The sequence below is a fragment of the Dermacentor silvarum genome, chromosome 4 (assembly GCF_013339745.2).
Source record: "Dermacentor silvarum isolate Dsil-2018 chromosome 4, BIME_Dsil_1.4, whole genome shotgun sequence".
NCBI lineage: Eukaryota > Metazoa > Arthropoda > Arachnida > Ixodida > Ixodidae > Dermacentor > Dermacentor silvarum.
In genome coordinates this window covers 137,185,040-137,210,998 of record NC_051157.2, presented here as the reverse complement: position 1 = coordinate 137,210,998, position 25,959 = coordinate 137,185,040, and the positions used below count along the sequence as shown (strand labels likewise).

General features: G+C 46.3%; 2 protein-coding genes across 7 annotated transcripts in view; one reads left to right on the top strand and one right to left on the bottom strand.

Moving 5' to 3' along the window:
• Positions 1 to 25,959, top strand: part of LOC119448927 (cytochrome P450 3A8) — a 381,638-nt gene that overhangs the window by 40,633 nt on the left and 315,046 nt on the right. The window contains exons 5-9 of the mRNA XM_049666107.1: positions 7,490 to 7,606; positions 8,480 to 8,568; positions 13,205 to 13,350; positions 21,740 to 21,849; positions 23,311 to 23,452. Of these exons, the coding sequence (XP_049522064.1) occupies positions 7,490 to 7,606; positions 8,480 to 8,568; positions 13,205 to 13,350; positions 21,740 to 21,849; positions 23,311 to 23,452 (604 nt within the window). The remainder of the gene's footprint in view (positions 1 to 7,489; positions 7,607 to 8,479; positions 8,569 to 13,204; positions 13,351 to 21,739; positions 21,850 to 23,310; positions 23,453 to 25,959) is intronic.
• LOC119448925 (uncharacterized) overlaps positions 1 to 25,959 on the bottom strand; it is a 349,207-nt gene that overhangs the window by 108,217 nt on the left and 215,031 nt on the right. The gene's annotated exons all lie outside the window — the stretch shown is intronic.

Sequence of the window (25,959 nt, the reverse complement as noted above, 5' to 3'; positions counted from 1 at the left end):
GACGCTTGTGGCAAGACGACGCTATCGTTTGCCCTAAACTCAGGGTCGGTGGCTCTTCATTGACGTCTTGCCTAAACTTCACGCTCCTGCCACTCGGGGTCCGCGGCTCTTTGTTGACGTTTCGCCTGGGCTTCTGATGCCCTCACGCTAGAATCGGCATGTCGACGAGCCCTTTCCCGAGTGAGTTCTGGTGCCGTTACTCAAAGGCGCCTGCTCCTAGGCGGAACGCACCACTCCGGGCCTTCCCATCCGGGCACCAAAACTGATCTGATGCGAGGGCAGCCCGGCGGAGCAGGCGCCAACACCATATCCGACCCGTTCCCTCCCTGCGACACACTCAACCAGCGGAGTTGAAATATGCGGCCCCGGTAAAAGGCCCCTGTTTTAACAGTGGAGTTGTTTAAGCCGGTTGTAATGTGTGCCGCCTGCCACTGCGTTACAGTGAACTAGAAGCAATTCAGTGCAACGAGCGGAGGGGGCCGCGCCTTGCTGCGCGTGTCAGCGGAAGTGGCACCTGAAGCGGTGGCGCTGTCGTCGACTACTCTTGCAAACGAGCGGTTTGAGCACGCATGGCCATTGCATTTCAGTGGTGTGTTTTGGCTGTGGCATTTCGTTCTGTGTGATTGTGTTTCGCCAAGTTTCTCATGTGAATGCGGCCACTTGCGTCAATGAGTGCAAAGAAACGTCTCAACCACTGCTACGCACCAGGGTGTATCACAGGATACGCCCGAACTAACAGTGCGAAGAAGCTGTCGCTATTCAAGGCGCCTGCAGACCCGCAACGGAGATGCACGTGGGAAAGGAACCTACATAGAGCCGACAAGCCGCTAACCGCAGACTGCGCGGTATGTGAACTGCATTTTGAGCAGCGTTTCATTGTCAGGGACTATGTGCACCGTATAAATGGTGAGGAAGTTCGTATTTCACGCGGGACGCCTACGCTTACTCCGGACGCAGTCCCCACAATTTTGCCGAATCTTCCAGCTTACCTGAGCGAGTAGCCTACTCCCAAGAGGAACGAGAAAAAAAGAAAGAGCGATGACGAAGTCCCACCGCGAAAGAAGGCACGAGGGAAGGTTCCAGAGGCGACAGAGGTTGACGAACATACGGGTGCTACGGGTGGCAACGAAGTCTGTGAGGCTGCGACTGTCGCTGCGGTGATGAAAATCACAGTGCCTGGGAAGCGCTGGAAGCTGCACGAACTTCACGATGCAGACGGAGTATGTTTTACTTCATGTTCCCTCGACTCGCTCTCTGGCGTGGTTACTGTGGAAAAGGCCGTGTTCTTCACTGCGGATAGTGCCGGTGCTTTACATTCGAAGACGTTCGTGCTTGGTAAGCAGGTGGCTGGTGCGTCAGTGGCAACTATTCAAGATGCTATAACCACTCTGCAGGACGCACATTATATGTATATCTGCAAAGGCGCAGCGTCCCGAGATGAAAGCTACCTAAGGACCAGCCTAACTACAAAATTGCAACGCCAAATTAAGTGCGAGGCAACAGCAGTTTACAGATCTAACTGCTAAGGCAAGGCAACAAAAGAAGGAACCGCTTGCGTCGTTTGCAAGTACGTAAGAAAAGCGCTCGTTAGGCGGCAGTGGCGCCTCGAAAGGCGTCAAGGTAGGAAGCAAAGTAGCAATAATGCTAGCTCGGGGTTCCGAGGCAGTGTTTCTAAGAAACTGCAAGCATGTACCCGTAAAAACCAGCGGCTTTTATCGAAGGTACACAAGCTTGTCTTGGACCTCAAGAAAATGAAAAGCGAGTGTGCTGCAACAGCTGAAGAAATACTTTCTGAAAAGTGAAGTTTTTTGTCACCAAAGCAGCAGCTCGCTGTCAGGCAGTGCTTCGAGGGATCAAGAAGGAAGAGCCCGCGTGGCATGAAATTTGACAAAGAATGGATTCTTGAATGTATCTTGCTGAAAAAGAGAAGCCCAAAGCAGTATCAGTATATGCGGAGGCAGAACATTTTGACACTCCCAAGTGAAACAACCCTGCGTAAGTACACTGCTCAATACAGAAGCGGCTTCGGGTTCAATGAAAAAATGCTCAATGTGCTGAAACAAAAGGTTGCCCTTCTGGATGTGTTCCACCGACATGGTGGAATAATCATTGATGAAATGAAGCTTGCTGAACATTTGTCAGTGACCACAGGTGCGAAGATTGAAGGTTTTGTGGACCTGGGCCCATATACACCCGAAAAAGAAAAAACATTGCCATGCAATCATGGCCTCGTTGTGATGTTTGTGCCACTGGTTGGCAGCTGGACTCAGGTTAGTGGTGTTTTCGGGAGCAACGAGAACGTGAAAGGGGACCTGTTGGCCAAAGTTGTGCTAGAGTCCACAATTTTAGCAGAAAGGGCTGGCCTCTTTGTGGACTTCGTAACGTGCGATGCAGCGGCCTGGAACAGGAAAATGTGGCGCATCTTTAACATTCGAGCATCTTTAAAGGAAGTTGTCTGCAAGAAGCCTCATCCTGTTGACAGCAGTCGGTTCATACATTTTTTTTTCTGATTTTCCTCACCTTGTCAAAAACGTTCGAAACAGGCTTCTCATCACAACTTTTGACACCCCTGATGGTGCAGTTTCAATGCAATTTGCAAGAGAAGCTCTCAAACTGGATAGCAATATTGTCACAATGAAAGCAATGCCTGGAATAACCAGCGTCCACATAAGCCTCAAAAATTTCGAAAAAATGCGGGCAAGTTACGCATTCCAGTTGTTTGGGCATGGTCCTTTGCGGGCATTCTTTCTTTACCGTACTCATTTGGAAAGGAGCTGTGGTAAAATTGAAGCGACAGAGAAGCTCTTCATGAAAATGAAGTCACTGATTGCAGTGATGACTGCAAGGTACACAGCCGAAGCTCTCAGACCCAATTCTGCTGGTGAAGAAACCATTAAGAAAATGCTCAGTTTCCTGGACATCGGGGAGTGTCATGCTGATAAGAAAAAATTTTTGAGCGAGTCCACTGCAGAGGGCTCAAGAGTCACTCTAACAAGTACTCTTGAGCTCCTTCGCTACTTGCATGGGCAAGTTGGCTTTAGCTACTTCTTGACATCCCGGCTGAGCCAGGATAAAGTGGAAAACTTTTTTGGAATTGTCAGGCTCTCATCTGGCTGCAACTCACACCCGACGCCACAGCAGTTCCTGCTCACTGTTCACTGTCTCTCTTTTTATAACTTGGCGCACAGTGTTGCTGGCGGGAATACAGAGAGTGATGTCATCAGTTCTCTTCTTGATGTTGGGGACAGGGAAGAAACTGCAAAGCAACAGCTGATTGACGAAATGAAGCTTTGCACAGAAAAACAAGCGGGACCTTCGGGTTCATGTGGTAATGAAGCAGTGGAACACGAGTATCATGTCCAGAGGAGCGACTCAAGGCTAACTTATTATATTTCTGGATACGTGGCGAAAAAGTGTGTGCTGCCCGCCAAATGTTGTGCATGTATTGACAGCCTCTTACTTCCTACAGAAGAAGGTCGCCGCCTGCCTGCTGCAGAATTCGTGCACCACAATGATGAAGGAGGTTTGCTCTACCCCTCGGTTGAACTGTTCCGTTTTATCACAAGGCTTGAAGACATTTTCACAAATTGCTTTAGTGCACGAAAAGTTCATCGGGAAAGTATAATGGACATCCTGCACATGATTCATTGTGCCGCTCCTTTGAAGGTGGGATGCAGAGCTCATGCAGAGAGTATGACCCCTCGCATAGTTAGCTTTTATGTCACCACGCGGCTCCATTTCTTTATCAAAGGTTTAAACAAAGCGAATATATTCTCAAAAAGAAAGGCAGCACAGCACCTCAAGCTAAGCAGGCTAAATTAGCTGAATTTCTGCTTGTTTAGTGCATTGAAGCTGTCGGGATGATTCTTGTGTAAATGAAAAGTACCTGCAATAAAATCGTGTGGGACAGAGAAAGCAGTTTCGAAGTCGTTTTTCCATCTTTTTTCCTCCGTGTCATATTTCGTACTGCGTACCAGACATGATTTAAAAGTGAAGTGTTTGTCGTGTAAACATGAAATCAGCTTTAATCGGCCTGATTTATGTGCATGTGCACCCTAGCAGACACTCTAAACAATGCTTTTTTGCGATCACGTGAACATTCGGTCCCACGAATAACCATTACTTCGCAAAATTTAGTACTCGCGAAATATTCCGGTATTACGACCTCGCCCGAATCGGCGACTAAGCGCGAAAAAGAAATTGTTTACGGCGCATCAACTGGCCTTCGTCTGCTACTGGCTTTGCTTATTTTGAGAGGTCCCCGAAATCATACGGCCAGCGTAAAGACCTCAACAATTATAAAATACCTGCGAAATAATTGCAAACCCAAGCTGAATTACGTTAAAACAGCTGCGGTACATAACCATACACGCTTTGCATTATTGAGTGCCACGTACGCTGCAGAGGCGAGCTTTCAAGAGCGGTCGATTGCAGCGCCGCCGCTGCAGGTGCCACCGCGTGCGTCAGGCGGAGAGGCGTGGTCGCGCCACTGGAAAGTATTCTAGTACACTGTAACTGCGTTGCCTAGAAGACATCTCGCGGAGCGTCGCGCGCTATACTTGGGAGAGAGAAAGGGAAAATGAGAGCGAGAGAGAGTGCGCGCGTCGCGCGCTATACTCGGGAGAGAGAAAGAAAATGAGAGCGATAGAAACATTGTAGCAGCCCCAATGAGGCAACGCGCAGAGGTGCTGCCGACGCCATCCGAGCTTCTCCGTTTTCCCGCATTAGCGCCGAACGCTCGCGATGTCCATGACTGCAGCAGGCGCCTCTGGCGGCGGCTCGGCCGAGCTCCCACCAGCTTCGCGCTACTACGCATGCGCCATGACATCATCCCGTCGTGTCATCTACTGCTTGTCTCCCGTACACTGTGCATAGCTTTCGCCTCACTTCCCCTACGTGTGCTTCGCGAGGCGTTCCCCGAAGCCACGGACCACGAGGAAATGCTTATACACTTCGTATAACTAATGATCACTTGGCATTACTTCGTATGACTTAGCATTACTTCGTATAGCCAGGACCAGCTAGGAGCCGATCAGCTCCGCTGTGTCTTTAGCTTTGCGCCACTAGTGCAAGCTACTCCGATTTCTTTCTTTTTTCTTGTCCCTGGCTCATACCCGCATATTCAATGTGGGTATGCGCCACACATCATTTTATTATCGTTAATCGTGACGTAACTGACCAGCATGTGACGTTATTGATGTCGTGACCTATCAGTTATCTTATTCATACATTCGTACCCTTCCACGCCAATCTTGGCATATACCAAGTGAACGAGACGCGAGTTTTCGACAGGTTCTCGTAGGGTTTTAGCGTGACACCACCACCACCACCGTCGACACTTGTGAGGCAATACAAGCTTCGCTTGAAAAACTACTTAAACTCGAGTAGACACTGGCACAGCCCACGACATCAGGGGAAGGAGGTGCTGGAACTTCAATGTAACTGCACCCCGTTCTTGAGCCTTTGTTTTGGTTTTTCTGGCTGATGAAGCAGCCGCTGAGGCTAACACTAGCCTGTATTTTAAAATTGCGATCTTGGAATGTAGCTCACTTCGATATTATTTTCTGCGTTCATTTAAGAGAAGGCGCAGGCGCCAGGGGATATGCAGGGTAACTGGAACCGAAACAATACAGAAGTTCACAGGAATAATAAATTATGTGGTTTTACGTGCCATAACCACGATCTGCTTATGGGGCACGCCGTAGTGGGGGACTCCGGAAATTCGGACCATCTGGCGTTCTTTAACGTGCACCTAAATCTAAGTACACGGGTGCTTTCGCATTGCGTTCACAGGAATATTGAGGCTTGAAGTGAGTAACAGTGGTCGAACATGGAATGCTGAAGAAGCAAATGTTGCGACATGGGGACTTGCCCTGGTAACTATGTTGGTAACGTCTAGCTCAATATAAATTCACCAATGGTTCTCACTAACCCCAAATAGATACGTTGATGTCATAAATACCCACCCTGGTTGCTTAGTGGCTATGGTGTTGGGCTGCTAAGCACGAGGTCGCAGGAACGAATCCAGGCCACGGCGGCCGCGTTTAGAAAGGAGCGAAATGCGAAAACACCAGTGTACTTAAATTTAGATGCACGTTGCAGAACCCCAAGTGGTCGAAATTGTTCCGCAGTCCCACACTGCGGCGTGCCTCATAATCAGATCGTGGTGTTGGCACGCAAAACACCATAATTTTAATGTCATCGCTGTGACATGATCATCGGGCTGGCCGTGCCCCTTTACGTCGTTCCAGTATATTATACAGTCTTGATACTTCGGGATACCCCGGACGATCTCGCGACTGGACCTCTCCTTCGTGTACGCTGGAGGTGGGCAACTGAACCTATGTTCGTTTCGTCATTGATGCTTGTCAGCACGTCATCAAGCGCTTCATAAGAGTGGGTGGTATATGTTTCATAACTTACAGTGAAACGGACATCTGACTTTTTTTATTGCTTTGTGATAGAAGCACGAAAGCCGGCAGAGGTGCGAACAGTTTCAAAGCGACTTGCATGTTAAGTGTAACCTTTATATTCATGTCTTTTATTATACTTTGCTTACTTGATCTGCGCATTTTTGTTCCAGCATATTTCGCCAGCATTGTTTTGTATTTCCTTCTATTTTCTTCTCATCCCCCACTCTAATGCCTTTCAAGTGCTCTGGATAATAGTATGCTAGATTCCTAAGTACATCAATAAATTAATTCAATCTGTAGAACATTTCACGTCCGCACTCTTTTAAGAAATCTTATGTTGAGGGAGACGAACCAAAATTGCACTTCTTGTGGTAGGTTCGCAGAAATTTATTGCTTAATGATATATTGGTCACCTTTGTCTTGTAAACTTATGGGGGTGTTGTTGCTGCTCAGGTGTATGTGATACTCAAAGACAGACACGTCAGGCGGGACACAGGTAGCCCTGTATCCGCTTTTTCGTCTGTCCTGTCCAAGTGAGCTAGCAAGCCCGTTGCCCAGTTTTGGACGTTGGGCGTCCTTCAGAACCGTGAATAGCATTAAGAGAACTTGTGGGGCCCCAGTGACAGCTGGCCGCCGCAGTTCCGGCCTTGGATGTTTTCCGACAGGAAGTAAACGTTATGTTTATAGATGCTGGTAGCTTTACAAATGCCACACACTAGCCTTAGTTACCGATTGATAGGCAATAATGAAATGACAATTTCACATTCACAGCCCGATGTTTACGCAATTAATTTCTCACCATGATTGCTACGAATCACCATAATTTCAGCTGGTTTTATAGCCAGCTGAATTACCGCTCTCGCGAGCTCCAGTGCTAGTCGAAACGTCCCTACGAGCCAAATGTCCTTAAATGTATCGCACTTAGCATCATAGAACAAACCATGCTGGCATGCTTACGTGCGCATCAAGAGAGGTCATTTGAATAAACTGACTGCCCTCGATCATTCATTTCACAATAAGTGAGTACAATGTGGATAATAATCAGCGTTGATCTGAGACATGCCTATAACTTTCAGCCGTTTCAGTTTTTTGAGCCTCTACTGGATAACACGATTGGCGTAACCCCGTTGGAAACATGGCGCAGAATTCGGCCAAGTGTTAGTCCCGCCTTCACAACGGGAAAACTGCGAAAGGTCAGGGCGTCTTGCTTTCCTCTTTGATGCCATCTAATCGTTCTGTGGACAGTAAATTAGCAATAAATGGCACTTGTTGAATGTACAGTTCGTCTATCATGCTCACAGTCATTTGTGTTGGAGCTTATGTTTCGCCTTGTCTGAAGTGCGCAGCAGCCGTGCATTTTTTCTAAATCACCAAAAATTATAGCATGCTAGGAAATATGCAACTTTTCTTATTTTGGTGACTGGTGGTCAAATTTAAGCGCTTTTATACGCTACATTCACGTAAAAAAATGAGTTGACTGAGAATCGACATCTTTTTCCCGTGATCTGATGTAGCCTTAGTCTTGTACATGAACCTATTCGACAAAGCACATTCTGTCTTCCTCAATTATTCATAAATGCACTTATACGAATTCACTGGTGCGAATTATTACTGTAGTGCCCACTTTTTAAAGTGGAGAGTGTGAGTGAATAGTGTAAGTGTAAGGTAGTGGCAGCACTTTTTAATTAAAGAGCATCTGCACCTAACAGATGACTTCAATTTCACTTGAAGCAGCGTGGAGGGAGGAGGACACGAACAAGAAGAGAACCACAACAGGATGAGCGTTTGATAAACAGCTATCTTCCTGCGTGGCTGATTTCTTGATCCGGTCCTCGTCCCTCTGAGCTGTTTCAAGTTATATTCAAGATGAAACAAACTTCTCCAAATCAAGTTGTTCCCACTACGGAAGACTTCACTTAGAGGACTAGAAACGGGGTAAATCTGTAAGGTTGCCGCTCTGACTCTTTCTGTTCAAACGTCAAGTACGACTTCTGCCCAAGCATTAAGCAGGATGCAGACACAGCACTTTCTAGTTGGTGGTGCTTAAGTTATTCTATTATTTTCAGATGACTGACTTGATTCAACAGTGTGCGAAGAAAACAGCGATGCATCTTACGACAGCTGCACGTACTCAAACGGATGTGGAGATGAAGCAGTAAGCACATGTTTTATGCTTTACAATTCAAATTTATTCAATCAATAATTCACACTTGTTGCTTCATCGACCTGTTTCTGTGCATATACTGTAAATAATCTAGCTTTTAACCGAGAGCTGTATAGGTTCTCGGTTAGGCCGCGTAGTGCGAACAAAACACTGCGCCAGGCGATGAGGTCACCGCGCGTTGCCTAGCAACCACCTCGCGGTGCGGCGTGTGCTTCGCCTCCTCTACGTGCCGTGCACATGTTGCCTTGACATGGAACGATAAGGAGAGGGAAGGAGAGCATGCGCACGGCACGCACTATGCTCGGGAGAGAGAAAGAGAGTGAGATAGAGAGAAACAAATTGTAGCAGCACCAACGCGGCAACGCGCAGAGTTGCTGGCGACGCCGTCCACGTTTCCGCGTTTCCCCGCGTTCCCACCGAACGCGCGCAGTGTCCGTGACTGCAGCCGGCGCCTCTAGCTGCGGCTCGGCAGGTTTCGACGAGCCACGCCCCGGCAAGTGTGGAGGCGCAGCTTAGCCGTGACGCCAGCGGGGAGATAAAGCTCGGAGCCGCCACGACGGCGGCAAAACTCTCATTGACTCTGTGGCGAGTACATGTAGCCTTGTCATGGAACGACCAAAGAAGATCCGGACACCCGAAGAAGAAGCCGCTCATCTTGAAGCGCGTCGTGTGGCCAAGCGAGTATCTGCGCATCGTCGGCGAGCAGATTTGGAATACCATGTCTAACAGCACTTAGCATTTCCTAGCAAAACTTAGCCAAGCCTAGTAAAACATGGAAGAAGCTAAGTCGATCACCAGCTCCACTGTTTACTACAGCCTTGTACCACTAGTGCAAGCTGCCCATGTTTTTTTTTTATTCAAGAAGTTTCGCAGGACGATGTGGACTTGCAGCGAGCAACAGTTGTTGTAGAACAAGGGATGTCTCGGCTGCAGCCAAAGTTTCGACAAGGACACTTGTCTTCTTCAAGGCTGCAACGGCTGTCCTTGACAACGTTTATCTAGTGAGGAAACGGGCGGAATGCCGGGGAGTGGTTATGCGGTCGTTTTGTGCCAACCGTATGGTGTGACAAAAATGAAGATGGATGGATGGATGGCTGGATGAAAAACTTTATTGGGTCCTGCAAGGCTATGGAGTGCCCCATAGGAGGGCTAATCCCACGTCGGACCGGAAGACGGAGCTTCGCGGTCGCGTCGTGGGCTTGCTGGACTGCCCAAAGCTATTCAACCCGATCCGGACTGCGAATGGCAGCCTCGAACCTGGCCAGGTCCTGAGTGAAATTGGCATTGGTGGTTCGGTCGCACGGTTAAAGCCTCTGTTTGAGGTTAAGTAAATTATTACAATTCGCGCACTGTGTATAGGGGAATCGTTCCGCCATGTAATAGTGTAGGTGTTTGGGTGTGAGGCATGTATTGGTTTGAAGTAGTCTCAAAGTGAGTGCTTGTGGTCTCTTGAGTGTGGGATGTGGTGTGGGAAATCCTCTTCGGCTGAGGTCAAACTGTCGGCGATGCACAACTGAAAACCCTCTGAAAAGGCAAGGCTAAATATCCAACTTAGAATGATGACCAAGCAGGCACTGGGTGTCCCGAGCTGCACGTGCACGGAACGCCTAATGCAGCTTGGCACACATAACACACTAGCGGAGATCGCAGAGGCGCATGAAAGAGCTCAGTTGGCTGGACTGGCGGGTTCCAGGTCGGGCCATGCACTGTTCCAGGAGTTAGGTTTCGACCAACCTAAAATCAACTCATTGCACACAGATTTCCCGTTAGACACACGTAAACACTTCGAAGACAAAAATGGAGAATAACGTTCAGAATGTTAGCATGCGTTGTCATTCTAGTGTTTTCCTACAGAACAGGGAGTAAGAATAGAGTGGCTTTGGATGGTTGAAAAACAAGCAATATAATACAACCGCACAAAGAACTACACAGATCTCAAGAAATAGATTAGAGAAGGTTGCAAACCAGAACCTTCAGAAACACACTGCACTTAAACAGAGTAAATTCCACACAATACCCAGAAGCGAGCTGCAAGCTCTGCAAGCACGAACATGCCGACATGACACACGTCCTATGGAAATGCCCAGAGATGAGATCAATATACAGAGAGGACAACATTGAACGGGACGTTCTCGAGGAGCGATGGCTAAGCGCTCTGACTAGCTCAGATCTACACGACCAACTATGAGCAATCCAGCGGGCCCGCGCAGCGGTGGAAAGGCTATGCCTCACCGCACATAATGCCCGGGTGGCCTGAGCCCGGGTCGGCAACCTCGCAGGTGCTTTTATCAATAAAGTTTTTTCCGTCCGTCCTCCTAAGTGCTCAGAATGCTGAGAGTTGGCGTATTCACTCTCCTGGAGCGGCTGCGATCTCTGTTCGTTCTCTGTATGCCTCTAAATTAGGGCACTCTAAGAAGTTATTTATGTAAACGCTATGTCACGTTTACCCGCTTTACTTTCCTGCGTTTTTAAACCCCGCACTATAATGCCAATAGGTGCTGTGGGTATACGATAAAAAATAGGAGGGAGCTGGATGGGTGAATGAATGAATGAATTATGGGGTTTTGCGTGCCAAAACCAGTTCTGATTATGAGGCACGCCGTAGTGGAGGGCTCGGGATTAATTTTGATCACCTGGGATTCTTTAACGTGCACTACAGCGCAATCACACGGGCGTTTTTGCATTTCGCCTCCATCGAAATGCGGCCGCCACGGCCGGGATTCGCTCCCGCTATCTCGTGCTCAGCAGCGCAACGGCTTAGCTGACTGAGCCACCCAGGCGGGTGCAGCTGGGTGGGTATCACGACATTGAGTTGCATCAATAGGTGTACGCCTTGCGCTGCGCGCGCTGGCTGCGACAAGACGACGCGAAACCAAGACTCGTCGCATAACATTCGGCCCGCTTTCTTGCGTGATAGGTGCTACGTGTACGTGTTAAAGCTTTCACTGGATCTGAAACTGAGACGCGTCTCGGTTTCGCATCGTCCCGTCGCAGCCAGCACGCGCAGCAGAAGAGAGCGCCCCGAGGATTGTGCGACGTGTCTCAGTTTCAGATCCAGCGAAATATTCAACACGTATACGGAGCAGGAAACGCGCAAGAAAGCGGCCCGAGTGTTATGCGACGCGTCTCGGTTTCGCGTCATCCCGTCTCAACCAGCGCGCGCAGCGCAAGACCTCCCCGGGGATTGCGCGACGCGTCTCAGTTTCGGATCCAGCGAAAGCTTGAACACGTAAACGTAGCTCCCATCGTGCAAGAAAGCGGCCCGAGTGTTATGTGACGCGGATTGGTTTCGCTTCGTACCGTCCGAGAACTGTGCCCGCACAAAGCGCGCGGGTTATGGAGCAAAATTACGGTTCTACCGGGAGCTGGCAACCATGTGCGCTTCGGAAACTGCATCAATGCGGTCGCTATATTTGACGGTGTTCTTCCCCGTCAAATTTGCCAGGCAGTCTGGCAATATTGGCCCCGAAGTCTGGCAACAGACTTCTACAACACCAATCAGAACTTTGCCTAATTATATAGCGAGAACTTAATTTCGTAAGTTGCTTGGCATCTGCTATGCATTTTAGATGCGAGAGCATCTTATGCTCGGGGCAGTGTCCGTTCTGCGGCGTCCGCAACAATACTGCGCATGCGCAACTCTCTCTCATTCTCCTCTCTTACGCAGGTGTGCGCTCACTTCCTCCCTTTTCCCCTCTCCGCCACAGGTGCGGCTCAGCGAATCATTGCATATAACTCTCTCTCACTCTCTCCCTCTCTCTCTAAGGGTACGCCAGTAGGCGGCGCAAGTATAGCGGCGCAGTATAAAGCGCGCGTTCACTGTGCTTCCGTCATTCTCTCTCCGTGCAACGATGTGCGATACGCCATGAACAACGTCAACGTCGGCGCTAGTTGCAGCGGCAGCGCCAGCGCCGCGGAGCAGAGGAAGGCTCGGGAAGGCGAACGTAAACGTCAGCGTCGGCAAGCGGACCCCGAACTTCGGGCCAGGGAAGCCGAACGTAAACGTCAACGTCGGCAGGAAACTTCTACGGAAGCAATACGGGCTCGGCACGCCGAAGTGGAGCGTCAGCGTTATCAAGCCGACCCCGAACTCCGGGCTCGGAAAGTCGAAGCGCAACGGCAGCGTCGAGCGCCAGCTCCCGATCCCGAAGCGATGAGGCAACGCGAGTCTGCGGCTAGAGCAGCAACACGTTCGAGGCCATTACAACTCCCAGGCTTCGACGATGCTGACGCGCGGTTCAAGCGCGACTTCCTTGATCGGAGCTTCGGGCACAGCTGCAACGTGTGCGACCGGCTTTGGTTCGACATCAACCACCTGAGCAAGGTCGTGAGCGCCCAGAACGAACGTCAGCGTAACGCGGCCATCGGCGTGCTTCGATGCCAGTTCAGCAACAATACAATACATTTTCAATACATTCTCTCATTCTAACTTTCATTGGGTTGTGTTGCCAAGTGAAACGAAATGGAAACTCGATGCGCCCCGCATCCCACCATGGTTGCCCGTAGGGTGAGATGATGTGCTTTTTTAATTGAACTTAACTGCTTGTTTCGATAATAATACATCCCCTCCCCCCGCTGCAGAACATGACCTTCTATAGTTCAATACCAATTTTTTCATGATTCACAGGTTCTATGGACACTACGCAATGGATGTCATATCCCGTTGCGCATTCGGCACGGAAGTGGACTCGCACTCAGACAAAACAAATGAGTTCGTGACACGTGTCAGAACGGTGATCTCAGGAGGACTGAACCCACGTCTACTGATGCTAAGTATGCTTATTGAGGAGCAGTTGTCACTGTTGCGTGGAGTAGAGCTGGTGGCGTGGAGTAGAGGTAGAACACCCGACTTCAACTCTGAAGGTCGTAAGTTCGAATCCTGCTCGATCCCACCACATTTTCAGGCATGGAGTGGTGCCTGACACCGGCAAAAAAAATACATATTGCCGAGAGCTAGTGGGGCTATACTAGTGCAGGTACAACCAAACTAGGCAGGCCCACTAAGCTTCATCAAAGCCACTCCCTCACCAGAACAGGAATTGGCCTCCCTGGTGCAGTATTCGGCCACTACCTCCCTAATGACTCCGACAATTAACCCATGGCCCTCAGTTCCCAGTGGCTGCGGAGCACCTGACCAAGGCGGCGGTCAGACCTGCTACGCGGCAGAGGGTGCTAAGAATCTCTGGGTCAAGACAAGCCGCCAATGGAAACTGAACCTGGCAACGTTCAACACGCGCACCCTCTCGAGTGAGGCTAGCTTAGCAGGACTATTTGAAGAATTATCAGGCATTTCCTGGGATATTATTGGCCTTAGTGAGGTTAGAAGAACTGGTGAGGCTTACACAGTGCTGACTAACGGCCACGTCCTCTGCTGCAGAGGTCTTCCAGATAAGAAAGAATCCGGGGTAGGATTTTTAGTGCATAACAACATAGCGGGCAACATTGATGAATTCTACAGCATAAATGAGAGGGTAGCAGTTGTAGTAATAAAGCTGAATAGGAGGTACAAAATGAAGGTAGCACAAGCCTATGCCCCAACCTCTAGTCACGATGATGAAGAAATAGAACAGTTTTATGAAGATGTTGAACTAGCAATGAGAAAGGTGCAAACTCAGTATACTTTAGTCATGGGCGACTTCAATGCAAAAGTGGGGAAAAAGCAGGTTGGTGAGCAAGCAATTGGCAACTACGGCATCGATTCTAGGAATGCAAGAGGAGAGATGTTAGTAGAATTCGCGGAAAGGAATAGGCTCCGAATAATGAATACCTTCTTCAGGAAGCGCAGCAACAGGAAGTGGACCTGGAAAAGCCTTAATGGAGAAACAAGGAATGAAATAGATTTCATACTCTCTGCCGATCCAAGCATAGTGCAGGATGTAGAAGTGTTAGGTAAGGTTAAGTGCAGTGACCATAGGTTAGTGAGGTCTCGGATTTCTCTCAATTTGAAGAGAGAGAGAGTGAAATTAGTCAAGAGGAAACAGGCCAACCTAGAGGCAGTAAGGGTAAAAGCAGACCAATTTAGGCTGGTGCTTGCAAACAAATATGCAGCTTTAGAAAAGGAAGATAAAGACAACATAGAAGTAATGAATGAAACCGTAACTAGGTTGATCTCAGAAGCAGCAATTGAAGTGGGAGGTAGGGCACCAAGGCAACCAGTAGGTAAGCTCTCCCAAGAAACAAAGGACCTAATAAAGAAACGACAGAAGATGAAAATATCCAACTCAAGAGATCAGATAGAATTCGCTGAACTGTCAAAACTAATCAACAAGAAAAAAGTAAGGGATACTCGAAATTATAACTTGGGAAAGATTGAGGAAGCCGTAAAATATGGACGCAGCATTAAATCAGTAAGAAGAAAGCTTGGCATAGGACAAGGCAAGATGTATTCACTGAAAGATAAGCATGGTAATATCATCAGCAATTTCGATGATATAGTAAAAGCAGCGGAAGAATTCTATACTGACCTGTACAGTGCCCAAAACAGCCAAGCTACTTTCATTCAAAATAGTGATGAACCGGATACAGAGGCTCCTTCTATAACTAGCGCTGAAGTTAGAAGGGCCTTGAAAGACATGACCAGGGGAAAAGCTGCTGGAGAAGATGGAATAACAGTAGATTTAATCAAAGATGGAGGAGATATCATGCTTGAAAAGCTTGCAGCCCTTTATACGCAATGCCTCTCAACTTCATGTGTACCAGAGAGCTGGAAGAACGCCAACATTATACTAATCAATAAGAAGGGAGACGTTAAAGAACTGAAGAATTATAGACCCATTAGCTTGCTTTCAGTATTGTATAAAATATTCACCAAGATAATTTCCAATAGAATCAGGGCAACACTTGACTTCAGCCAACCAAGAGAACAGGCTGGCTTCAGGAAGGGATATTCTACGATGGATCATATCCATGTCATAAATCAGGTAATCGAGACATCTGCGGAGTACAATCAACCTCTATACATGGCTTTCATAGATTATGAAAAGGCATTTGATTCAGTAGAGATACCAGCAGTCATAGAGGCATTGCGTAATCAAGGAGTACAGGAGGCATACGTGAATATCTTAGCAAACATCTACAAGGATTCCACAGCTACCTTGGTTCTCCACAAGAAAAGTAGAAAGATACCTATCAAGAAAGGGGTCAGGCAAGGAGACACAATCTCTCCAATGCTATTCACTGCATGCTTAGAAGAAGTATTCAAGCTGTTAGACTGGGAAGGCTTAGGAGTGAGGATCAGCGGCGAATATCTCAGCAACCTTCGGTTTGCAGATGACATTGTCCTATTCAGCAACAATGGAGACGAATTACAACAAATGATTGAGGACCTTAATCGAGAAAGTGTAAGAATTGGGTTGAAGATGAATATGCAGAAGACAAAGATAATGTTCAATAGCCTGGCAAGAGAAAAAGAATTCAGGATAGCCAGTCAGCCTCTAGAATCTGTAAAGGAGTACGTTTATCTAGGCCAATTACTCACAGGGGACCCTGATCACGAGAAAGAAATTTACAGAAGAATAAAATTGGGTTGGAGTGCATACGGCAGGCATTACCAAATCCTGACTGGGAGCTTACCACTGTCGTTGAAAAGAAAAGTGTACAATCATTGCATTCTACCGGTGCTAACATATGGGGCAGAAACTTGGAGGTTAACAAAGAAGCTCGAGAACAAGTTAAGGACCGCACAAAGAGCGATGGAACGAAAAATCTTAGGACTAACGTTAAGAGACAGGAAGAGAGCGGTGTGGATCAGAGAACAAACGGGGATAGCCGATATTCTAGTTGACATTAAGCGGAAGAAATGGAGCTGGACAGGCCATGTAATGCGTAGGATGGATAACCGGTGGACCATTAGGGTTACAGAATGGATACCAAGAGAAGGGAAGCGCAGTCGAGGTCGGCAGAAAACCAGATGGGATGATGAAGTTAGGAAATTTGCAGGCGCAAGTTGGAATACGCTAGCGCAAGACAGGGGTAATTGGAGATCGCAGGGAGAGGCCTTCGTCCTGCAGTGGACATAAAATATAGGCTGATGATGATGATGATGATGATGATGATGATGATGATGATGATGATGTCACTGTTGGCATAATAATGGTGTTACTGTAAGTGGCTTGATATTTCGTACGTGTTGGTGTTTGAGTGTGCACTGTGTGTTTGTGGATATGTAAACGAGAAGAAATCGGGCGATGAAAAATTGGAGGACGCTTCAGCTTCGCCTTTAAAGGGACACTGAAACGATTTTGACGATTTTGTACAAACGTACTGAGTCGTTAGAGTAGATCCTTCTGATCCTTAATTGACACATCTAAGCGCTCCACGTAAAGCGTGTAATTTATTATAAGGTTTTAAATATGTACATCGCTACCGATTGCGGCACGCCAAGCGGCTGAGTTTTGTGCCCAGATGACGCGATTTGCCCAGAATACGTCAGTGGGCCCGCTATCCGATTGGCTGTCCAGGGCGTGTCATCGATAATTTTTCCAAAATTATGGTGAACAAATGTTGTTCGTAATAGTTCAGATGTTAGTTCATTTGTTTCTATAAAAGAGAGTAACATAAAGAGAATGCACAAGGACATGTATCACCACAAAAACGCACTTTCGGCCCACAGAAAGTGTCGTCTGCTTGTGTTACAAGAGGCTCCGTATTCACGAGAGCTGCGCGGTCAGTGTTGGCCTTGTTCTTTCTTTTCGCAAGCACCATGGTTCGCCCTTGCGTTGTGGGCTGCAAACATAGCGATCGGCGACATTTCAAGCTGCGACATCGTGCCCCGCTGCAACGTAGCAGAGGAGCGGAGTGGCTGCAGCGCATCGGGCTGACGGTATCCAAACGGCGCGAGCATCTACGGGTTTGCGGCCGTCACTTAACGTCAAAGGATTGCCACAATAAAATTTTGCTTGTCCGGTATTCAGGTGAACGCAAGCGTAAGTGTACTGGCCGTTTTACCACGTTTTACGCGATGAACGGAGGGGCGAAAGTGAACTGCTTGCACGGTGCAGCCACCTGGCGGCAGAAAGCTCAACCAAACACACAGCTAATATAGCGGTAACCAAGTTTTTTCTACTTTGCTGCTGGCTCAAATTTTTGGCAGGAGCGTAATCTTGAACACGTTGTCTTTTTATGTTTCAGATGTTTTACACTTGGTTACAGGAATATTAGATCTGTATTTGGCTGTTTAAGCTCTGCGCCACCAGATGGCTGGACCATGCATGCCGATCTTGCCGATCAGGCCGCTCACGTACGTCTACGAAGCTCCTTCATCACAGCGGTATGGAAAGGCTTTAGTTTACGCCTCTGGCTATCCGTCAAAACACCCAGCTCGCCTGTGGTTACCGGAATACCGGACACGCTCAGCGCTGCGACAGAACGCTCGCAACGCACGCTGCTTGATCGCTCTCGCTGGGGATCGACGGCCGGGCGGCTAGCGGAGAGGTTGAAGAGCCTTCGCGCGCTGGCTCCAAGACAACCGGAAGTAGACGACAACGTACGTCACGACATGACGTAGACCCAGCGAAGGCGGAGCTTAGCCCCGATCACTCGGCGAACGAGTTTAGGAGGAAATGCATGGCTAGGGAGGAGGGTAACCTGTAATCGTCCGTAGCTCTCTTAATATGAGACGCTTCTCTTAAATTGTGACTCGAATGTTTAACTGTAGCTGTACCTTACATGTCTACAAAATTTGTGCGAAAAGTTTCAGGGACCCTATAACGCGATAGCATTCAAAGATCCCTGGCTGCTTACCGGGCTTCCCGGCCACTGCAGCTTTGTTTTTCTCCAACTTCGCTTACGCATGCGGCAGCCGTAGGGCCCATGCAACGCTGTTGTACGCTGCCGAGAAGGCGCGCGCCATCTGGATGGTATTTTTGCATGGAGGAAACCACGGTGCGCCGCTGTAGGAGTGGTAGAAAGGCGGGAAAAGGGGCGTGTGTTTGAGTTTCCGCGTAAGGGAATTAAGTTTTCTCGTAAACTCAAATTACAATCCGACGCTATCACGTCTGTAGATTGTGGTTACGTCGAAATTTTTTCTTACGTCGTACGATTTTTCTGACGCACTTTACTTTGCGAAATTCTATTAGGTCACGAGCGCCTCTGCGCCACGCGGATAGCCTGCGTGGTCGGTGTGGTTCGGGATGATTTTCTTTGCCGGGCAACACCCCGACACCGATGCCAACACCGGAATTTAACACCGGATCGCGATAAAATGAACTTAAGTAATAGAACAGCTGGTGTACACTTGTCGAGCTTTACTTGTCGGTGCAATTTTATGTTGAATGCCCTGAAGAATGTGTTATCGTTTCTTTTGCAAAGTTTATTTGAGCTTGGATTCCGTTTATTGGCCATAGTATTAAATAATGGAAATGTGCGCAAATATGTGAACTCCTCAGCCATGTGGTATCATGCGTCCAAAATCTCTGGAAGCGCATGAGAAAGTGCTGGTGTTGCCCTGGCGGCAAGCTGCCTAGGTTCCTTACATGCTAACTTTAGGAGCCGGTGCAAAGTAAGCTGAGAATGGGCATTGAAAACAAAGCTCCCTTCGCGAACGTTTACGAAAGTTATGCTAACTGTAGTAGCAGCATATAAACAGCAAAGGAGTGTTGGTGCTGTGCTTCATTTTCAGCGGGCGCCTGCTTGCCTGTGTCCATAGCTGACAACAGGACCTCATTTTAACGATGACTAATCTCTGTCGTCCGGTGGTTCTTACGCTGTGTCCTGTGTTGCGCTGTTTGAAGCTTTTGTTTCGAGGAATCCAGCTTAAAAATTAAATAAAATTCCTGGACTTCAAGTGCCAAAACCGAGATATGATTATGAGGCACACCGTAGTTGGGGACACTGGGTTAATTTTGACCACCTGCGGTTTTTTGCATGCGCCCAATGCTTGATACACGGGTGTTATTGCATTTCGCCCCCATCGAAATGTGGCCGCCGCAACCGGGATTCGATATTGCAATATCAGGCTTAGCAGCGCAACACCAAAGCCACTACACCAGCAAGACGAGGGAGGAATCCACCTTGATTTAGCGATTTGCTGTAGGCTCAATGACGGTACTACTATTTTATACTCGTTCATTACTGACGATGATGAGGTTAAGTGCATGACTATAAAACATGGCTTTAAGGTGGGCAGCTTTGGCGGACACATTCCTCTTTAGAGGGCTACAATAAGCGACATCGCAGCATAGCTTTGTGTGGCTACTCCTTGCTGGTATTTTTTTGTTCAGTTTCAATTTTCTTTCGGGCCACCACTGTGGAGAAGCCTGGGATTAAAGGCTGTGTATCTGCCTGAAGTGGTTTCGGGCATTTGGTAAGACTGTCAGGACGAATCAATTCAACTGTATAATAAACATATATACATACAATTACTCGTATAATATTGTCACGGTGCCACGAGAAGGACAAAGAAGACGATCACCTACAAGACGAAAGGGATGATATAGTGGGGCTAACCTAACGTCCCGCCATACTAGTTGTACCGGCCATATCTTCTGAATAGTAAACATGGTCCCATTTAACCTTATATCTTTGCCTGATTCGTTTTATATACAATCGTATTTAATAAAGTCCCTAATAAACAGCTAATAATTAGCCTATGAATAAGTAAGCTATGATGCGCACGCAGTGTGCTTCAGAGTGACACCGCGCGTTTGACGAACTGTGCGGTCAGGGTAAACGGAGAACGACAAACACTTTAAGAGACTTTAAATTTAAACACTTTTAGCGGGGGGCCAACTCCAATGCCTCTACAATAGATGCAAAACGCAGAAACCCCTTTTTAGACAACCGGGCCGGCCCATTTGAATGAAATATATTGCATTTGAAAGAAAAATGGTAAATTCTAGTCAGTGGCAATGAATTTATGCCTTGCGTGATTTATTTAGAATTACAGTGTGCAAAGGTTTTGCAAAACTGCCACTGACAAAAAAAGTGGTATACTTTGGCTGGGTGTATAATACACAATTTTTGGCCGTGTTAGATGTCTAATAAGGTACAGTTTACAAAATTGTGATGATCGTTTCAATGATGAGTTACAGAATTGCAAGCCTAATAGCTTGTATCAAAATATTTATATTTTAACAATTTTTACAAAACAATCAATAGGGTATATGTAATCTTGCTTGATGCTGTCACTAGATTATAACATTTTGTTTAAAACTAAACAGCTAGCCCTCATCACATTTGGTACAGTGTTTGACGAGCAAAAACAATTCGTCACTTCCCATGCATTGAATAGGAGCACTCGAGCTAAACATTCATGTTTAGCATGCACATGAGAGCTTGGGATAGATATAAATAATTACGCAGTTCTTTTCGTTAAAATCTGCAACATAAAGCGTGTATAATAACTCCTCCTATAGATACCTTATATCTTCGTTAAAGCACTGAAATTCCATTCTGTAATGGCAGTAAAGTTTAGGTTTGTAAACGAAAGAGGGGCAGCTCAGATAACTCATGCCTTTCGTACAAGAGGCGTGTTCTACTAGGGTGACCCTTCGCTGGCAAAATATCCTACAAGAAAATTGTTTCTCTTTTGCTGTATAAAATGGTACGCTCTATGATTCAATACCTCTTTTTTTTAACTTTGATCCGCATAGTGTGCTACTTCGTGTTTCTTACCAGTATATTCGCGATCTTTGCGCTGTCGCATTCTTAAACGTACTGCCGCATATAACATTGAGGAATATCCAGCGAATGCAGACGTTTAGGGTTTTCGCAAGCACATTCATAAATGAATTCGAAACATTTATTTATATAACCATATGAATGCTCATGACATGCGATTGATGTGCGGTGGCGCAGAGAGGTTTCTCACTTGGAATAGTCAGCGAACGGGACCACTAGATGTCGCGTTGCCGTAACATTTGTCCCTTTTGAATTTCCATTATTCCGTCCATGTTTTCTGCGCACAAAGGTGCGTGAAAAAGTTTGTGTAAAGAGCTCCGACCTTCGAGAAAGCTATCAATAATTTTTATTCAGATTCCGGTTGATGAAAACCTAATGGCAAGAGCTGTTGAAAGTCACAACATAGCGTTGATGTTCATCGCGTACAAAGTGCCAACGTACAAGATAACTTGTCTAAGCTAATTTTGTTTTGTTTCTGAAATCCTGCAATTTTTGTGAAAAAGCGTTTTCGAAAATTCGTTATGCAAGAATATATTTATTTTAGTGTTGTTTCCTGGGCTGGTGACTTCGCTCCGAATGAAGGTGTTTGACCCCAGAGCCTTTGAGTATCTCAACAACTTCACACTTGCCGTTGTCAAGAAGAGACAAAATGAGGTACTTATGTGAACCCTCCTAAAAAATGGTTGTTCCTGCTGAGGTATACTTATTTTAAAGTTGGTACAATCAATATTTATTTAAAGTTGGTACAATCGCCACAGAGTAAAGAAACGGGGTCTTTACAGGTGTTCTTGAGCCCTTTACATCAATAGAAAGACATACAGTAGTCAACACACTGATATGAAAGACTGTTTTGTTAGAGCGCATGTTGTGGCGTGTAGCACGTTGGAATGCATGCTGTTGGTAATGCATGTCACTCAGTTGTTTGAATAAAAATGTTAAGGCTGTGTATGGAAGAATATCACGGAGGCAGCACAATGGTCTCCTTAAAACTGTGATACTACTGTGACTGTATGAGGTGCTCTAATTATGACTTGGAAAGAGCTGCTGGAAAAAAAAACCTTGTACGGCTGTTTAGATGCTTGAAAAGCAGAAGTGCCAGACACGCTCAAATTCCGCAAAGTTTATTATTTGCTGCCTGCGTCTTAACATCCTGTAATGTGAAGGTGCAGTAATGACATGCTGCTATTAAGTGTCGCCACAGTGTCGAAAATTGCAAGTAAGTAAGGTTGTAGGAATGTTGTTTCGACAGCCAACACACCCACAAGCATTGAAGTTTTTTTAGCAGACGCGAATGGAAAATGTTAGGAAAAAATAGCTGCACTCACCGCGGATGAGCAGAAAATGCGCGACAAAATTTCATGTGACGAAAGCGAAAACGAAGACGTCAAGAAATAAATGAGGCTGAGAAAGCGTAGGAAACATAAGTTGTGTATCAGTGAACGACCAATTATTTATCGATGAGGGGTAACTTTGCCCCATCAGTTGATTAGATATTCATCTTTCATCGATAACTAAATTCATTGTGCGAAAAAATGCAGGTAACTACCTGGTATTAATGAACTGTTTCCTTCAAATGAGTGTTAATAAAAACTGAATCTCTCGGTTGCTATCATATGATCAATCATAATAAAAAAATCGAGGTTAATTTGGCATATTTAGTGCTTGTAAAGTATATATATTCAATATTCAGGTATATTGCTGAACGAAACTAATCATTTTTGGCCCTACCGTGAAGCGAAATCAAATTCTAATGCCAGCGATATGCTTTGTTTTTGACCATGCCGGCAACATTTCCAAATTTCGTCGTTCCCAAATTTGCTAGCATGAGAAAATTGCTTATACTCCTCTGGATGACGTCACTGGAATCTCTGTTTTAGCACTCTTCATTAATTATTTAAGGCGTTGTTCTCGGTGTGTAGTTATTCTTTGTTACGCCTAAATTCAAAATAAATCATACGCTCTACTGGCTACGGATTCACACTCTTCCGAAGAATAAGCATTGACTTTGTGGTAATACACGTTTTCTTTTTGTGCGCTTACGGGTTATTGTACGCGCTTTGAAATAAGTCTGTTAGTGAACGGAACTTTCATATGCCCTTATTTAACATTTTGCAGCGCCACGATGACTTTCTTCAGCTTATGATAGACGCGCAAGAAGGAACGTTGAGTGATGGTGGCGAAGGCGCTCCAGAATCGAATTCAGAAGTATTCAACTTAGGGTCCGACGCAAAGTGCAACGTTCTGTTTGGAGCGAGACGTAAGTGATAAATACTGTCGCGGAAATATTTTCTTTCGTATTTTATGGAACGGCGACTTTTTTATGCATTGTCATTGATCATTATGTTTTTTCTGCTTGCAAATGTAGTGTAGTCAGGACCTATTGATTGTTGACTTATCATTCTCAGAGTCTTTCTCTCCAGTCAACTATATGAAGACGGAGTCGTTTTCTAGACTAACAAGTGGTCCGTTAATGCCCTAGAAATGTCGGTGAAATTATTGTATTTAGGCTCCAATTCCACCTCTAAATCACTAAAGTTATTAAGGCGAAAGCCTTATATGTCTCATCGTTCAGTCGACCTTCAAAGTCCTTGAGCTAAAACATGCCGTCAGCGCGTATTGCATAAAAAATATTAGTGAGCTCTTCAGCGAATTAAAGGCAGTTAAAGGGGGCCACAGCATCACTGGGCATAAGTAGATGACAAAGGGAACTGAAAAGAATCAAAGCGAATTAGGAAATAGGACAAAGCGATTTTAGAGGAATAAAAGTGAAATAAGGTGAATCAATGCGATTTAAGTGGAATCAAAGTCAATTAAGAGTCATCAAAGCGAATGAAAGTGGATAACACAACGAAGTAAGAGGATGGATAAGTGAATTAAAACGAATCAAAGCTAGTTAAGGCGAATGAAAAGTGAATTAAGAGGAATGAAAGCGAATTAGGAAGGATTACAAAGCGAATTAAGTGGAATCAACGCGAATTAAGAGGAATAACAAAGCGATGAACGTACATGACTCAGCGTCTTAAGGTGGATGATTCAGCGATTAAAGTGGATAACTCGGCGAATGAATTGGATGACTCAGTGAAATAAAGTGACTAATTAATGTGGCAAATTAAACTGGGTAATACATCGGCACTTAGGCTTACTACTTCAAGTCGTCTTACGGATAACCTAAGGGACCCTGTGACTTGTTGTGTTGGGGTCCTCTTCAGTAAGTTACAATCACGAAGCTTTTTTGCCGCTGGCCCCTTCTTTGTAGGTGCCGACTGGTTCTGTCTTATCGTGTAGACAAGAGAGCATTGCCCACTAACGACGACCACACACTCGCTAATCCACCATTCACAAATCTTACCCGTATTAAACGTTAGGGCACCATGAAGGTGCAACAATGTGTGCAGTTATGGCTTTCTGTTTCTTGCGGCGCGGCACAACCAAGGGCATGAATTGAAGATGACGATCAAGTTAATTCCTTCAAACATGGCTGCTAAGAGAGAAGTAAATAAGTCGGTGACAGAATTAGCCGACTGTATAGGTCATTTGCAATACTTGAAAGCACGTGAATGGGAAAACGGGGCAAGCGCTGTATTAGGCGTGGGAAAGAAGAGGCCGCGAATGTGCAATGTCGATGGTAACAAGAATGCCCTCGTTACGTTGTGAATGGTGATACAGAATGCGAGCGTATGTGAGATTGCAAACACGAAGTCGAACAACCACGCGTGGTAGCTATCGGCAGTGACTCAGCACTGTTCCGTGCTCTGCGCTTTGTTAAGTACGCATCTGGGGCAGCGACCCCTTGTTCCGACAACAGCCATGACGAGGCGCCATAGGTGTTCGCCGGAGGCATTACCGATGACAGAAGAAGACTAGAAAACGAGTGGTCGGCTACTTTCATGGGTTGCACTTTCGTGTACGTCTTGCTAGCTGTTGTTACCTTAGCCAGTCAATACAGCTAGCGAACTGGTCGAGCGATTGACCATGTGTTTGACATTGACAAGGTAGGAAATGTTTATTGCTGAGACTGGCGAGCTAAACGTTTCTCTATAGGTTTCGTGTTTTGCGACGCACATGCCGCTTGACACTGTTGTGCCAAGCCAACAACACCATCGAGAAGATACTAGAGAAGATACCATGCACCAGTTTGTTCTGCGCATCGCTTCTATTTATGACACGACACGCATGTAATCTTGTACAATTGTACTGGTTGAACTCGCATGGGCGATTGCGAACGCTGAAATTTCTGACGATAGGTAACGTGAAAAAAAGGAAAAAAAAAACTGGGCTTTGTGATGTGCTGATAACAATATGGACTGTGCGAACTACCAAAATACACTTGCCTTGTGTCTAATAAATTTAGCGAGTATCTTTGCCTCATTTAAACGAACGTTGAACCTACATTCAAGCACTTCCGTCATTGTGTTACATCTGTGTTATTGTGCTGTATTTGGATAAACATTAGGTTAGCACCATAAGCGTTACGTTTGGGTAACATTTGCGTTAACATGACAGAAAGCTTCGTTTGGCACGAATTCCCACATACAATCCACTAAATGTTTGAACTAATGGCGCCACAGCCTAAACCATCATCAAAGAGAGTACGCTAGTTTCATTATTTTGTCAAAGATTCAAGTTAAGCAGTGGTGGCTTCAGTTTTTACGCTCATGGAAAACACCGAACACAAAACTTGGGACAGTGCCTGACACCACCCTGTCAAATGTATTAAAGATGCTCTGTATTTGATGGTTTTTCCTTACTCACTGCTACCAAGAT